At 40.8% G+C, this 16558-nt stretch overlaps 1 protein-coding gene across 1 annotated transcript in view; it reads left to right on the top strand.

Moving 5' to 3' along the window:
- USP13 (ubiquitin specific peptidase 13) overlaps window positions 1-16558 on the top strand; it is a 45413-nt gene that overhangs the window by 12816 nt on the left and 16039 nt on the right. Inside the window, exons 3-10 of the mRNA XM_088523887.1 lie at window positions 203-263; window positions 7841-7962; window positions 8417-8559; window positions 8757-8941; window positions 13044-13138; window positions 14059-14246; window positions 16074-16145; window positions 16428-16521. Of these exons, the coding sequence (XP_088380013.1) occupies window positions 203-263; window positions 7841-7962; window positions 8417-8559; window positions 8757-8941; window positions 13044-13138; window positions 14059-14246; window positions 16074-16145; window positions 16428-16521 (960 nt within the window). The remainder of the gene's footprint in view (window positions 1-202; window positions 264-7840; window positions 7963-8416; window positions 8560-8756; window positions 8942-13043; window positions 13139-14058; window positions 14247-16073; window positions 16146-16427; window positions 16522-16558) is intronic.

Raw genomic sequence — 16558 nt, 5'->3', positions numbered from 1 at the left:
TTAAAGGTGGTGGGCAGTGATGAGCCTTATTGTCAGAGGTGACTGATGAAAATTTGCGTTCTTTCTAGAAAGGCTGTCATTTAATAGAGGGATCATGAAGAGATCCATTTTGCATCTCAAAAAGAGGTGATGGTGTGGAGTTGTGGCTGATTCGCTTTTGCTTCATTTGATGGATTTTTAATTGTCTCTTTCTCTTTTCCAGAAGGTACCAGGGGCATCTGGTGGAGCTTTACCAAAAAGGAGGAATGCTAAGCTATTTTTAGGTATTGTGAACAGCTGCTTTTGCACAGTCCCTTCCTGACCCTGTCTGCATGTGTTCCTGGATTCTCTTCACCATTGTGCCTGGCTTGGGGCTCCTTGTGGGTTTTCTTTTTTCTGATTTTTTTTTTCCTTTTCTATTCTATTTTTTAAAGTTTTTCCAAACAGTAAATAGTTTTCATGAGTTTTGATGTATATTTGGAAACAAGTGTACATATTAATGAAACCTTTATTTTAAGCTCAATTGGCCCCTCCACTACTCTCAAGCAGTTTAAAGCTCGGTAGAATCTTTCTGATTAGTTCTGGCCCTTCCCTCTGTTTATAATATTCACATAACATCTTTTTATTAAAACATTAATCTCTGCTTAATGCTCTGATGAAACAAGGCCCCAGTGTGGCACTGTTCTGCTCAGCAGCTGTTCACAGGAAGGGTTATTTTTCACTTCACTGAAGTTATTACACAGGTAAACGCTCTTAGGTGGTTGTTCTGGTCTCTCCTGTGATGAATGCAGCAGTACATAGACCATGACCCTCTCCTAGGAGTTCCTGTCCTGTTATGTCCACCATTATCCCCTCACCTTACAGAAAGCAGTTTTCTTGACATGTCTCTTTCCTCAAACCCTGATATTCTTTGATATCAGTTGGTTCAGATGATCCAGAAAACCAGAGGGCCTCATAGATGTGTATGGGAGAACTTGGTGTAATGCCCATATTCTGTCTCATCCCACCATTTTGTGGTAGCTTTCTTGAGTCTTACATTATTTATTCTCATTTCACTACTAACAGCAAATAGGTGATTTTTTTTTTCCTCCTGTTGACAAAGCAGCTAAATATTTTCATTGCAATTGGCAGCCGTTATGGCTAGGGGGGAAAATAGCATGTTCTATCATTGGAATTGCTTTGATCTGTGTAACGTATCCAAGAAGCCCTTGTAGTCTGTGATCAGTTAAATAGTTGCTGTTAAAGTCTGTAAATTTTGCAAGGAGGACTTAGAGAAAAGAAGTCTTAATAAGATGGGTCATAAACAGATGAAACTCCTTTTGTAGGAAGTGACCATTTAATGAGGAGTGAGTTGGCAAATGCTGGTTCTAAATGCTATTTACTATTAATTTATATCAAAGATAATGTTTCTCACTGGACAATTATTGGCTGGTTCAAAAGCAAAGCTGGTTGCAGTGTAGCAATGGTTGTGTAGTGTTAGCAACGTGAGTGTAAACAAGAAGTGTAAAAGAAAACACAGTCAACTTATTCTTGCAGATTGACTGCCTGCCTTTGAGGTAAACCAGCACATGTTGTACGTGGCTACGTATCTCTTCTATGCTGTGTTGGAGGGGCTCTTAAATTCCACCCTTGCATATGAACATTTTGCTCCCACTGAGTAGTCCTGGAATAGTAGTTTCAACTGTCTTGGTCCCAGTCAATTTATGAACGCAGTGCAATTTCCCTGGGATGTATTTAGCCCTCCAAATTGTCACTGTTTAATCCAGGACTCCTGGAGTCTGATGCATTAGTGAAAATTTATCTCATCTGATCTGTTTTTCTGCTAGAGTCCTCTCTGCGCCTGGAAGTAAAATGTTATCAACTGTCTGCACTGGTCCTTTAGATAGGATTTCCAGTTTATCTGAGTGCTCTGTATCCAGTACTTCGGACCTGTAGATTTCTTTTCTCCTCCATTCTTAAAGAAATGAGCAAAGAATTATTCCTGTCCGATCATATTTGAGAAAATTAAAGCACACAGCAGTCACCTATGTTGATTAAGTTGCAAGTGACATCAGAGATGATTGGCAAAATTTGTTATTTCATGTCTTAACTCATTGGCCTTCTCTACGGGGCTGTGTCCTCAATGGTTCAGAACTACCTGTTTTTTCATCTTAACTGAACTTTTTAGCTTTCTCTTTCTCATTGTGACCTTGGAGATCTGTGACAAAAGTCTGCACTAAGCTGGCTGTCACCAGCCATATATATGTGTGATGTCAGGCTTGCTCCATTAGACAAGGACAGGCCATGTCCACTCATGACTCTGACATCACTGTGTTTCTAGGTGTCTCCATCTGAGTAAATCCTTGCAGCCCCAGAGAATCACAGAATTAAGCTTTATGTACAGAGTCAGTCTAGTTTGGGCATTTGCTGCATTGCTGCTTATAATCCTCTTTGATGTAAGGCTATTAAGCATATTAAACCCTTTTCAATCTCCTGGATATTAAGAAACCATCTTTTGGATGCTCATAGATTGATTTCTAGCACTGCTGCTGTCCTGCAAATGTAGTAGAAACACACACAACAGTTGAATGAACCCACCATGAGCTTCACTGTGAACTTTTTTTTCTCTCAATATCGACAGATCCATAGTGTGTGTGTGTGTTAGATTTTTTTTTCTTTTTTTTTTCTTTTTTTTTTTTTTTAAGAAGGGTGAAGACTGTTACCAGGATGAATTCTGTGTTGTAGTCAGGAGGCTTAACAACATTTTAGGTGGAAGTGTGTGAGTTGTCTTTAATTTAGCTTGTTCACAGGTATTGCCAGGCAAAGGGGATAGGGTAACTTTAGCTCGGATTGTACAGACTTTCTGGGGACTTGGGATGGTGTTTAAAGCAAATTGAATGACCAAAGTGCTTGGAGTAGTATCTTCATTGTGTTGTTACCTAGAGTAGGAAGTTGAAAGCTATTTTGTGCTTGTTAGTCTGTGCAAAAGTTTTAGATCAAATATGTAAAGTGAAAAGAAATTAACTGATAAGACCAGGCTGCCTATTACTTTTGAGGTAGCTCAGATAAGAAATTGGCTTTCTGCAGTATGTAACCTCGTGCTTAAACGGCAGGGTAAATGTGACACTGGAGGACTAATAGAAAGTTGCATAAAAGGGACAGAATGGAGTAGAAAAAAAGTGGCTTTTAAAAAGTGGTTGATGTTTCTAGGTCTGTTAGAGTACTTTAAGATGAATGTGTGGATGCATGGGTATGAATCCATGGATAAGGGCAATTACAGAAAACTTTCACTTAGGGAGTCTGGGAGAACACGTGTGCTTGCTGAGCTTTTCTTGGAGGGCATCTGCCTTCCTATGAATTTGTGAATCCACCTGGGCTCGAAGCACTAAGAGTGGCCATAAAGCTCCACTTAACTCTCCCAGGTCTAATCACAGCCAGAAGCAGAACCCTGTTCTCAACAGGGACATTTTTGAAGAGGACCTCTGAAGAGGGCTTTCATCACTGCAAGTAACCATGTGTAGAGTATGGATAAAAGTGAAAAATTAGGACCTTGGGCCGGTTTCTGGCAATATTTGTAAATCTAGCCCAATAAAGCTGGTGCAGCACATTGTGACAACGGAAGAATGGAACTGATTGGAACATGAGTGAACCTGTTGCTTTCTATTTTGCCAGCTAAGCTTGAGTTGGGCTGAGCTTGAGGAGCAGAGACCTCCCACAAAATACAGTCTTAGTAATTGGCTGTTTTAGGTACAACTGCAGAAATTAGGCTAGCTTAACAAAGCCTCATGTTCCTACCTAAGGAGTTAAGAATTTTGACTGTTTAGTTTTTCTTGTTTAATGTGTGACTGTGCTAGAAACCTAACACGGGAGATACATATGTAGTAATAAGAACAGTGTTTTGGGGAGTCACAAGATGAATGCAATTCTACATATAGCAAATGATGCTATCAATGAGTACTGCTTTTACTTTCTCAATAAATGAAAATGTTATAGTTATAATGTGTATTTATTATTTATCTTCTATTTCTTTGTTTTTGTACTTCCTCTGATGAGGTTGGGAGTGTTCTTAGATGTGGTTGAAGACAAGAGAACAAAATAGTTTACAAAGTGCTGCTGGAATTCATTATGATTTAAAGCCTTCAAGAGGAAATGATTTGATTTAAGAATGCAGTCCTCTGCTTTCACATCAAAATCTGTCTGTTGTTTTCAGTAAGAGCAGGGTCAAGCCCAAATTCCTAAGATGACTTCCTGGGGTTTCAAAATTAGTTGTAGGCTTGTTACTCAGCATCCTCATTTGATTTTCACATTTGTGTTCCCTTTCACAGGCAGACACACATCCATATGCACAGGAAATCCTGTTTGGGGGTCCTGTCTGGAGTCTCCTTCTGCCACTATTCTTAGTGCAGTCAGTTGGTAACTTGGCTAAATCTGCTCTGGCCGCGTCCACGCCTGCCCCTGCCTCACAGCAGGTCGGTTTGCAGGACTCGCTGCAGTCTTACACCTCCAGCTGCTGTTTTCAGTCAGTCCAGCAGCACTGGGTCTGGGAACTGGAGTAAATTTACCCTCCTGACGGCTTGCCCAAAATAACGTGACTCCAGCCTCTGTTTTAGTGGGTCTGTTATTTTGCTTTCCCTGTTGTCCTGGCCTCCCAGCACAGCACGTATGACCTACGGACACTTTGTTTTAGTGACCACAGTGTTTACTTGGGACTCTGACTCGGCACTGCAAAGCTCCTAGTCCCCTAGACAGGGAACATTGTCATGTGGACATTCCCCACCAAGCTGTCAGCAGTTCAGAAAGGTGCAAACTGGTGGTGTGTGGCAGTCTGAGGAGAACTAAATACACCTGCATTTGCCCAGGGATTCCTTTACACACTCTGCCTTGGCATCTCGGAAGGCCTCTTCTTGCTAAACTAATGTGCTGTCAGCACAGAGAGGCCCAGATTTGAAAGAATTAGTAAGCTTTTAAGTTTTTCAACTCGACCTCATTAAGGGGTCAGTCTGACAGTCTGCAAAGGGGATTAGTTTAGGTTGTCTGCTGGATGAAGAGATTTGAGTCAGTGACCTTAGAAGTCCCTTCCAGTCTTACGTGCTGGATTTGAACTCTGAAAAACTGAGTATATTCAGAGTGATAATTGTCAAAATGCCAATTGATATTGGTGGTTCTTGTAATGCCGATTAAGGAGTGTATGGTGTGGAAATATTCCAGCTTTGCATGGTTACTTTTAAAGGGGGAATTGCCAGTTAAATCCTCTTTTTTTTTTTTTTTTTTCCTCCCTTTTTCTCTTTCTGGATCTGTCATAATGCTGTGTGTATCTTTCTTTAAAATAAGAACTGTGATACTGCCGTGTTGGTGTGTCAGACATCCAGAATGGCTCTGCTGACAGGACCCTATTTTCTGCTTTTGAATAATCTGAATTGCATGAAACTTGAGGAGGTAAAAAGGAACTTTCCTTAATTTCCTTTTGCACACCAAGGCTGGCTGCTCCTAAGTGTGTGATGTCCTTAAGTGGCAGAGGATGCTCACTAATAGGATACCCAGTCTTTCATCTCTGCATCACTTGGTTCAAAGCCAGGTCAGGTCAGTAGCAGTTCAGTCACTATGTTGTTATCTGGCTGGTGTTGAGGTGAAGTGTGTGACTGAATCTTGCACCTAGGTAACTATTATCACTGTTTGAACCATTGCTGATTGAAATGCTATGAATTGGCGATACAAGTTTTATAAGGAAATAAAAATAGCAGTGGGCCTTACAAATGCCTACGAATAACAATTAATGGCTGGTGTGAGATGTCCTCAGGTTCCCTCTGGTGGCTGAAAAAAAGTGTGACTGCAAGCCCTGGATGAGGCATTTGCTGCCTTTAAAGCTGTCTGGATATACAGTGAGTTTTTATTCTATTTGAGGAACCTGCACAAAACAAAACCTCTGTCTCACATTTATATGACAGTGGCCAACGCAATGTACCCGAGAACACTATCAAATTTCTGGGTTGCTGTGTGAAACCTCAATGCGATGTTTTGCTGTAGGTATCAGCAGCTTGAGAGCACTCAGCTTTGATTTGTAAAGCAAAAGAACTTTCAGTTGCAGGCTGGAAGAACTGCATCTGTTGAGAACCTCTCCTTTTTCAAAGCACAAGATTGTAATTCAAATTGTGAAAGAAGTGTGAAGTGAGGTTGGTGGTGGTTTGTACTATGTAAGGGAAAGAATCCTTATATAAAAAAAGTGCGATTCGGGGAATTAGTAATGAGTTAATCTTTCTTCTTGCTTTAGCAAAGCCTTGCTTCTGGTTTAGGCAGAAACTGTTGCCTGGGTGTCTGTACCCAGCTGATGGGAAGGTCATTTGGTCAGTTGCTGTTGAGCAAGAGGTCATGTCACCAAAAGTCACTGATGGTGGCTGTTGTCACACCTTCAGAAGTGGCTGGTGCAGGAGGTAGGTCAAGAATTGAATAGAAACTGGTCAGTGTTCCTCTCAAGAGGGGATCTTTCCAGATCAACTTAATATATTTTTGATATTTAATACAGTTTTTATCACTCAGGCTGTTTGTAGTGTTGCTGTTCTGGGAATAAATAAAAACCTCAGTTTCCTGCCTCAAGACGCTTCTATCTTCACTCCAGAATATACATTTGAGGCTTCAAGCATTCCTTGGGTGTAGTGGTTGCTGCCAGTGCTTGCTTAGTTTTGAATCACTTGCTACATATATGCATGTGCTTGGAGTGCCAATTAGGGCCAGCCTTAGTTATAATTGTTGTTATATTATTGGTGGTAGTAGTATTTTTAGCTATTCATTTTCTTTCTTGGACAAACTTTCTTCTATCAGTGACTCCCTGGCATATGGGACTATGGTGGTTTCTTGCCATCCTTGCCCAGTCTCTCCTTGTGGTTGGATCTTGTGCAATGTGTCTGATACAGCATGTGCATGTTTGGTCTTAACTTCTTCAGCTGTCTTGGGAGAAACTGAGAAACTAACTCAGTCTTGTCTGTATGGGATAGTTAAGTTTTTGACAAAACCTGTGATTTGAACACCAACCATGTAGTTTGTTTGAATACCTTTTGGGGCTCTTTCTGGGTGCACTTCTTACTGCACAAGCATGTTGTCCACTTTAGCTACTGTTCCTTGAGCTAGGTTCTCATTTAAGCAAGAAAATCATCCTCACACTGGAATAAGAGTGCTCAGAAATACTAAGTGTGATCTTCAGAGGAAAGTTTTACTAGTTTATATTGTTAAAAGAGATATAGCTACCCTGGTTACAGAGTGGAGCTGGCAAGGTTGGGGTAATGCTGCTATAACTGTACCTGCTCTAAATGCTTGAAACTACGGGTGGCACGTGGGGAACATGACCACAGGCAACCTCATGAGAGGAAAGGCCAGAAGTACAAGCTGCCTGGGAGCCCGAGCACATATCAGCAAAATTTGTGATCTGGAAAACATGGGGAGCCAAAACAAAAGTGTGTTGTCCTTGCTCTGCAGTTGAGTCATAGCTGGTGTGATCTTGTCTCCAAATTGTAATGTGATTCAGGATCCAGATAAAAAGCACGGCAGTATTGTATCCTGATTATCTCCAAAATCAGCAGAATTTTGTTAGATGCTGCCCAAAGTGCAGCAATGCTTGTGTTTGGAGAAGGGCCAGGCCAAACATGCTTGTGAGTGGGGTTTAGATTAAGAGGAAAGTTTTGGTCCTTGGCACATCCCTTGGCAGAAATCCTCTGGTCACATTTTAGCCTGGGTCAGGATTTCACAAACATTTCTGGCCAGAAAAAAATACTGACAGTGTCAGCTTCCAGATGGCTGTCAGACAGGCGATACTTCATAGTTGTACTGCTGCCACGGTTTAGGAACCGTGATCTTGGGACCATATCCTGATGTTTCCCATCTTGTTTTCCAGATCTAGAGACAAATGGTGATCTAAGCAGTGATGATTTTGAATATGAAGATGAAGCAAAGCTTGTTATATTTCCTGATCACTATGAAATCTCCCTACCAAACATAGAAGAGTTACCAGCTCTGGTCAGTGAGTATATGAAATAGGTGATAGTAATTGTCTCCCACTTCCATTTTTATCAAGATTGTCTTTTTGTCTGTTTGTCTGTTTTTTTTGTGTGTGTGTTGTGCTTGTTTTTACATAAAGGCCTCTCTTTACCCGCTGTGATAGGAACTGTCTTTTTAAAAAGTCTGTTTTGTTCTTATTTTTGGGTTTTCTTTTACCTCCATTATTCCTACCCTTATTGTGGTGACAGCTTGTCCCTTGGAAACTCGCACAGCATGTTTTGTTGTGCTTACTCTCCTACTACAGTATTGATGGCAGTAACTGCAACCGAGCAGAATACTTGCATATTTAAGCATATAAATAGTTCTAATGATATCTAGTTATGTACCTGCTTGGCAAGTTAACTGTGTGCCAGTTTCTGTCCAGTCACTGAATTAAATTACATTTCAAATTTAACTTACCTTTGTTTTCCAGGTGACAATAGCTTGTGATGCCCTCCTCAGTGCAAAGTCACCCTACAGGAAGCAGGACCCTGACTCCTGGGAAGAAGAACTACAGGCCTCTAAACACGCCAAGACTCTTGTGCAGTTAGACAACGGTGTTAGGATCCCCCCCAGGTGAGGGTAGCAAGGTTTGTTCATTGTAGGCTCTCCAGTGCAGTCTAGAATAAAAGTATCACAGCCAACAACTCAGCCAACAATTTTCTTATGTGCCTCCTGATTAGACACACACGTTTGTTATTAGCTGCCGTAATAATTTGGCAACGCAGCACTGTTTCATGCCTTATTCTTGTTCCCCATGTTTTCTCTGGCAGTGGTTGGAAGTGCTCAAAATGTGACCTGCGTGAAAATCTGTGGCTAAACCTGACGGATGGCTCCGTGCTGTGTGGGAAGTGGTTCTTTGATGGCAGCGGGGGCAACGGGCATGCGCTGGAGCACTACAAGGAGATGGGGTATCCCCTGGCAGTCAAGCTGGGAACCATCACTCCTGATGGAGCAGGTCAGTTGCCTCGCAGGTTCTGAGGTGGGGTGGCTTTTGTGCATGACACTAACACTGTAGGTTCATCATCAAGTATTTACCTTTGTGCCTCCAAGGTAAATATTTGAGAGTCTGAGATGGAAAGGAAGCTCCATGAGTTCGTGAATCCTTGGAATGGGGGCACGCACTCCATTCGAAGAAAGCCAAAGCCTTTGCCATTTTTACATACTCTCTTCTTCCTGCCCTATGTATGATGCAAATGGATTTTTGCTTTTGTCTGATGGTAGATTCATAGCTGTTTGGGAAAATGGTGCTGTTTTGAAACAGTAGAGTCTTGAGAACCAGTATTTTCAATTCTGCTACATTTCCTATGCAAATTAGGGCAAATGGTTCTATCTTATGTGACAGTGAAGTAACGGAAGAGTAACAGAAAACTCCATTTTTATGGACATGCCTGTGTTGTTCTTATGTTATGGAAGTCATGCCATTTTTTTTTTCTTGTAGATTCAGTGACACTTTCTTCAGTCTAATGAATGCCCATCTTTATGGGGCTGCTATGATGCTCATTTGTAAAAAGCCTGAAAGTCTTGAGAGGGGAAAAAGCTCTACAAGTAACCTTGCTTGGCAGGCTATAGAAGTATCCTTGTTTGCATATGTCGAGCGTGACCTTCTGCTGTGCTTCTGTGGAGAGGATTATGGTGTGTGAGGAGCAGGCAGAGCATAAACATGAGGAGCTGAAAAAGTCATAAGTAGAGGGATCTTATTCTGCAGCTCTAAGGAGCTCTTAGGAGTTTATTACTCTACGGAGTAATAAAAAAAGGAGAAGAACAAATACCATGATTATATTTGCTTTCTAGTGCTTGTGGCCGTATGGGTGAAAAGCAGCTGCTTGGAGCAGCCTCTTTTTTACACACATCAGTGAGGATTTTTAACCTTTTAAGAGTTAGTGAGTTTCAAGGAAAAATACTGTAGTTAGATTCTCAGCTGTACTGCAGAATCTCTGAGCAAAAATCTATTCTCTCCCAGACTGAATATGGCTTCCTTGTGTATACCTGGTCTTGGATAATTTCTGTCTGAATCTCTCAAAAATTGGAGATATTTAGAATTCACCCAGGTGCAGATTGCAAACTCATCTAGAAAATAAACAGAATATTCTTCAGTGTTTGTTTTGATGGGATTTTTGGCATCTTTAGCAGCAGAACTTGTTTCCTATGTCTGTTCCCCTTCTGCCTCCTACCTATCAGCTGCTTCCTGCGTTAGATGGCCTTTGGGATGACAAGGGACAGCCTGCCATCCTTCCCTCCACAGACCTTCATTCTTATTCTGGATGACGTTAACTTTGTTTCCCTATTGAAAAAGACTGTCTTGCCCTACCTCTCCTCGTTTTCTTTTCAGTAATTGCTCTTTCTGAGCTATATTGCAACGGGAATCGTAACTGCTCTATAGGGTTGCATGACAGATGAGGCTCAAAAAAGAGGCTGTAAGACTCAATGTGGCTCAAAGTCTGTCTGCTTCCTGCCTCCCTGGGCTGGAGATGACCAGGTGAGGGGAGAGGCATCATGAATGTTAGACCTTCTGCTCTCTTGCTCCTTTTCCATGCCAGTAAGGTATTTGCAATACTCCACATATCCCTACACTACTTATTCCCACACTACTTATGTGCGGAGCAAGCAGAGGCATAGGCTCTCTGCATCTATGTTGTATAAACTGCGTAAGATTTCTGGGACATTAGCCCCATTTTTTAGCCTTTTGTCAACAAATAGATCTGGAAACAGGTCAGAAATTGAACCAAACTTGTAGCTTCCAGTCTGGGATCTCAAAGATGCACAGAAAAGTCAGAAAAGTTGCAAGCTTCTCTGAGCACTTTATGACAGACTGCAACCCAGTAGCTCCTGACAATGTCACTAGGTTTCTTTTCAAGCTGTTTTGAGGTAACATGTCTGAAACTTGTTTGAGGCCTAGAACAAGGGTTGAACAAGGGTTGGAAGTAGGGGACCCTGTCAAACAGATACTTGAATGAGTTGCTTTGTGAATGCCAGTTGCAGCAATTGTCAGATCCTTCTCTGGAGGATCCTGGGGAGCTGATCTCTTAAGGCACAGTCTTATCTTTGCCTGTCTTAATTTAAGTGGAATGAAGCGGTGTCTGCACAGCCAGAATAGGCATAAAATTTGAGCTCTTGAAGAGGAGTATATACAGGTAGCATTGTGTGTTCTACAAAGTCTTTTACTTTATTAATATAATAATAATAATAGTCTGTTTAGTAATATGCTATGTAATCTAATTCAGATTTTTCTTCTTTTCTTTTTTCTTCTTTTCCTATTTTCTTCCTTCCTTTTTTCACATGTATGATACCAGGATTTGTTAATTACATTTGCTGACATGTCTACATTCTGTATCTGCCAGAGTCTGTCCAGACCTATCTTTGGGGCACTTACATTGCAGCTTTAATTAACTCATCTCAGATTTATTTATTTATTTTAATAGATGAATTTTCTCTCTCATGAAATTATCCTTACAAGGCAGGGCTTATGCAAAGATTACTGCTCCCTCTTCAGGTGCCAGAGCTAAGGAAGAGGAGAATTTAAGCTTCCATGTTGAAGGCAGTTGCCCAAGAGCAGCTGATGTCACCTCACTCAGAGGTGTTTGAACTCTGCAGGGTTTTTTGGTCATGCAGTAACCTTATCAGAAGACTATGGGAATGTTGTGAGCCCTGGTGTTTGGCTGACCTGTTGTGTCTCCTGTGAGCCCTTGCTGCCACGCAGTGACATTCCAGCAGATGTGCGTGCCAGGAGGGTCACCCAGGACATGGTTAATACAGGGAACAAGGGCTGTACAGCAGCTGGCAGCGTGGGTCACGAGCACCATTCCTGCCTTTGAGAAACTCAACGTTTTTCATAACGCTCTTCTCCCCAGTTTATTAATTCTTCTTTTCTGGCTCAGGTTTCTCTGTTGAGCTTGGACTCGTCGTATGGGCAGGGTTACAATGCAATGCTCTGTGGGCATGAAGAAAACTGGCTGAGAGGAGTGCAGGTGGACTGCCCTGGTAGGGGGGCTCTGGCTTTTGGTATGAGGCAAATGAAAGCAGGGAAGTCTGCTCAAGCATTAGAGAGGAGGAGAGCAAAGAAAAGAGATGATGAAGGACCTGTTCAGGTCTCACCCTGAATGCATGAATGTGTGTGTCATCCCTCATATATGTGCAGGATGCCTCCAGCTGTATTATTATTTGCTCAGGAATGCAAAAACTGCTCAGGACTCAACCTCATGATGGGACTTGCTTGGTTAACATTAAAAATGAGCTTTTTTTTTTTTTTTTTTGTCTATCTGTTGGATTCATTAAGCTTGGTTTCCTAAGGAGAAGATAATCGCTAAATATACTACTTTCCTCTGCAGTTTGAACTCTGCCTTGCCAAATCTCTTTCATGAGTTTGTCTAAGGAAATAAGGGTGTATGGTGTAGGTAGAACTGAAACTCAGATCTCCTGTGCAATAAAGAAAGAGACTGCAGTCACCAAACTGGCCTCTCAGTGAGACCAATCTTCCAAATGCAACTTATTTCTAATAGAGAATCTATCACTTGAATTTGCAGGCCTTGCTCAATTCTTTCTGCATCTCCACAGGAAAAGGGCATAAGAGGATTCCTTGAGCTGTGATAGCAATTAAAATACCATTGGCAGTAGTCAGTTGGCTTCATATAACAACAGTTTTAATGTGTCAGCGTGTATCTGATAGCTCCATAACAACTCAGAATTTCTCATTGCTGTGTTCAAAATGTGGAGTGGATACATATCTGAGAGCACTGTGTGTGTCATTCCTTGCTTGCCCGACTTGTTTTGGAGAAAAACAATGCTGTAATAATTACAAGTATTTTTAGACTTAGGTTTTAATACTATAAGAAGATGCAATTACTTTTAAGGAGAGTAGTTCAGGTGTGAAAATCTAAGGTATTCACTAAGCACTGTGGGTCTGTATGTGTGCTTTTTTTCTGCAGATCCTAACCAAACCTAGAGACTATGAGTAAAACATTTTGTATAGGCGCTCTTGTGCTGAGAATGCAATGATGGTTATTAAAGATGAGGGATAATGTTCAGTGCAAGTTGTCATCTGCTTTTCTTCGCTTTTGTAGATGTCTATTCCTTTGATGAAGAGGAGCCGGTTTTAGATCCGCATATAGCAAAACATTTGGCACACTTTGGAATTGATATGCTGCAGATGCCAGTGGTAGGAAATCCATCTTTTATTTAGATTGTTGTTTACTCTTCTAGCTGGGGGTACAGGGACAGCAGAAAGGTTGTACCTGTAGCTTATATCTGTGTGATTACTAGAGACTGGTATGCTGGTATTTAGTTTGATAGAGAGTTCTGCTAGCCTGTCCATGTGTTATTCTCTTTGCCTGGATACAGAGTGAATCCTAAATCCAAATCAGAAAATTCCTTTCCAAAAGAGTCTGCAGTCTGTAGTTTACACGCTTCACTTATAGTATGTTATGTACCATTTTTTTCAAAGATGAGAGAGTTCATTCAGAGAAGAATATTTGAAATATTAAATTACGGAGTGATACAGTTAATGGAAGAAAGCCTATTGCATGTGTAATTAGAAAAGGTCATAAGCAAAAATAAGCTAAGTAATGGATTTAAAAAACCCATCATTACCAGGTTATTTATATCAAGCTATAAATTTGAATATTAAGTCTAAATGCTAATAAATCTACAAACCTCCAAAACACATACTCTCCCTCAGTCTAGAAAGCAATGTGAGCTATCAGCAGAAAGGGACTTGGGTCCTATTTGTTGCAAACAGGGCTCAGCTTGTTTGAGCTTGCAACCCTGAGAGAAAAGGGTCTCCCAAGTGGAACTGAGGTTGCAACTAGAGATGTTCAAAGACAGTGCTCTGAAGTGAGGAGCTAATTGCACAGACAGCACAATCTAGAAGATAAAACCACCAGTCTTCCGCTCCTGATTTCTTCCCCAAGATGGGGGATTTACTTCCCTTTTCCCATTGATTTAGCTCTTCTTTTTCTAGAACATAGACCACAAAGTTGGTAATAATGATAATAGCATCATAATAATTATGGCTGAAGGTGTGTGTTCTTTCTTTTCTTTTCTTTTCTTTCTTTAAGAGAACATTCTTGTTGCTTTCAGACAGAGAATGGGCTAAGAGATAATGACATCAAACCAAGAGTCTCTGAGTGGGAAGTAATTCAGGAAGCTGGTGTGAAACTCAAGCCCATGTATGGTCCAGGATATACTGGCATGAAGAACCTTGGAAATAGCTGCTACCTCAATGCTGTCATGCAAACCATTTTCAGCATCCCAGAGTTCCAGCGAGCGTAAGTATTTCCAAGTCAGCTTTGATACCAGCTGCTGCATTCCCTGATCTCTATTTTTCTAAGCAAAATGGTATTTAGAGACTTGTAAACAGGTCTATTCCTGCCAGTTCCATGGCCATTTGGAAGCAGTGATGGTCTTGGTCTGTTTTGGGAAAGGGTGGAGCCTGAAACCCTGTTTGCCTTGGAAATCAAAACTTGCTCTGGTTTTGGTGGTCGGAAGTTACTTGTCACCTTGCAAACTTAATTGCCCCTGTTTTTCTATTTATAGATCCTATCACAATATCCCATCAGATAGTGTTGTAGTTGTGCTGTTGTTGTTTATTTTTCCAGCTGGCTCATGCCTTCATATAGCTGCAGGAATACCAATTCTATTCCTACAATGTCACTTATGAAAACACACTGTATTGGTGCAACCATGTTAATACTGACTTATGCTAATGTAAAATATTGCCCTTTTTGTGTACCAACATAGTTAATAAGGCAGGTAGTATACAAGATAGAGGTATTCTTTGATTGTAATTTGTATTTTTTAAAAAATCTAATTTCATAGAAGAGTAGTGTGATCGCATTGTTCTGCTGAATAAGTAAAAGAGAAATAGAATAAAAGCATTTTTGCTTGTGTCTGCCCATCATTCATCAGAAACACAACAGAAGAAAATGAAATATTCTTACCCATCAAAGCTGAACAGTCATCACTTGAACAAGAGAAGCTTTTTTATGAAGGACCGTCTATGATTTGCAATAAAAACTCAGTGTTCTTACATTTCACAATGAAGTAATACTTGCTGTGGAAGTAACACTTCTAGATTTTGGAAGGCCTGCCAGGTTTTCATGTTCCAGTTGCCTTCTGGAAAAGAGTAGTTAGAAAACCTGTTTTTGTTTACTTTGTTAGCCATATGAAGCACAGCCTATAGACTCACTATGTGTCAGCTTTTCTGTCCGCATTTTGTGGGGGGGAAGGGGGGAGAAAGAAAAAAATATCAGGATGGACTTTACTAAGGGAGGTGCCCTTGGAGTTGCCTCGAGCACTTACTCAATAGAGCAGGGGAGATCTTTAATGAAAGAAGGATGCAAGAATTTGGATATCTTTCTACCTGGCCCTGCTTACCTAGCCTATTGTACTGAAATGAAGCAAAGCTCAGAAAAAGAGGGCTATTAAAGGCTTTGCTTTTCAGCAGACTGGCTAAGACAATATGTAACTCAGTGCTGTTGAAGGCATAGCCTTCATTTCTCTCAGGAAGTTGCTCTATAGGTGCTTTACTTTGTATTTCTGTCCTGATGTAAATTTAGAATTTAGTTGACAAAGTTAGTTAGGATTGGGAAGTAACTTGGTTCTCAGCCCAGTTCTGTGGTTTTGAGCAAAACCTCTCAGTATCTCTGCTTTTCACCAACCTGTAATTATTTTATGAAGATGCTAAGAGGCTTACTTATGGTAAATAACACTCATTAGAATGGAAGCTGCTAAAAGTAAGTTTGTTATCTAGTAATCCCTTTTGAGGTGGAAAAATGCTTAGAGACCAAAAACTGAGAGAGTAGATCAGATCTTGGAATAGAATTTAAATCCCAGATGAATAACAGGGCATTTGCTTTCCCTTTGGAAAGAAGAAAATAAGCAAAACTTAAACGTCCACATCCTGGCTTCTTTAGTAGCATTTTTGCATGATAGAAGCACTCACTACAGCTAGACAAAGTCATAGCCATGATGTAAAGCTTGACTTGACAGTACATGGGGAGTTTGATGAAATATCACTGCAATATCTATTAGGGTATCTCTGAGTAAATCTTGCTGTGATATTTGAATGTTTCTGCTTTGTTCTTGCTCTCCAGGTATGTGGGAAACCTTCCAAGAATATTTGACTACTCTCCTCTTGATCCAACACAAGATTTCAACACTCAAATGTAAGTGATAATTTTCAATGACTTAATCTGTCAAATTAAATATAATCTAAATAACGTAATGTCAGAACAAAAGAGCATCTCGGTGTGTGCTTGCAAGTAAGATCTAGCATGGAGTAAAGTGTGAAGCCCTGCCTTTTTAATTACAGATAATGATGCTGTCTTAGGGGGTCAGACACAGTAAATCCCCCCTCACCCCAAGAAGATTATCTTGTCTATCTGCTTTTATTTTCTGATTTTTTTTTCGCTTTTATTTTTCTTCTCTTTCTCCTCTCTTTCCTACAGGGCTAAATTGGGACACGGCCTCCTTTCAGGCCAGTACTCTAAGCCACCCATGAAATCTGAGCTTATTGAGCAGGTGATGAAAGAAGAACACAAGGTATTTGAATGAGCTTGTGCAGCCTGGTAACTAGGTA

This window comes from Tinamus guttatus, unplaced genomic scaffold (genome assembly GCF_059628265.1).
Source record: "Tinamus guttatus ecotype Peru unplaced genomic scaffold, ASM5962826v1 Tinamus_guttatus_pri_ptg000198l, whole genome shotgun sequence".
Classification (NCBI taxonomy): Eukaryota; Metazoa; Chordata; class Aves; order Tinamiformes; family Tinamidae; genus Tinamus; species Tinamus guttatus.
Note: the sequence above shows the minus strand (reverse complement) of the source record. Positions and strands in the feature narration are given on the sequence as shown.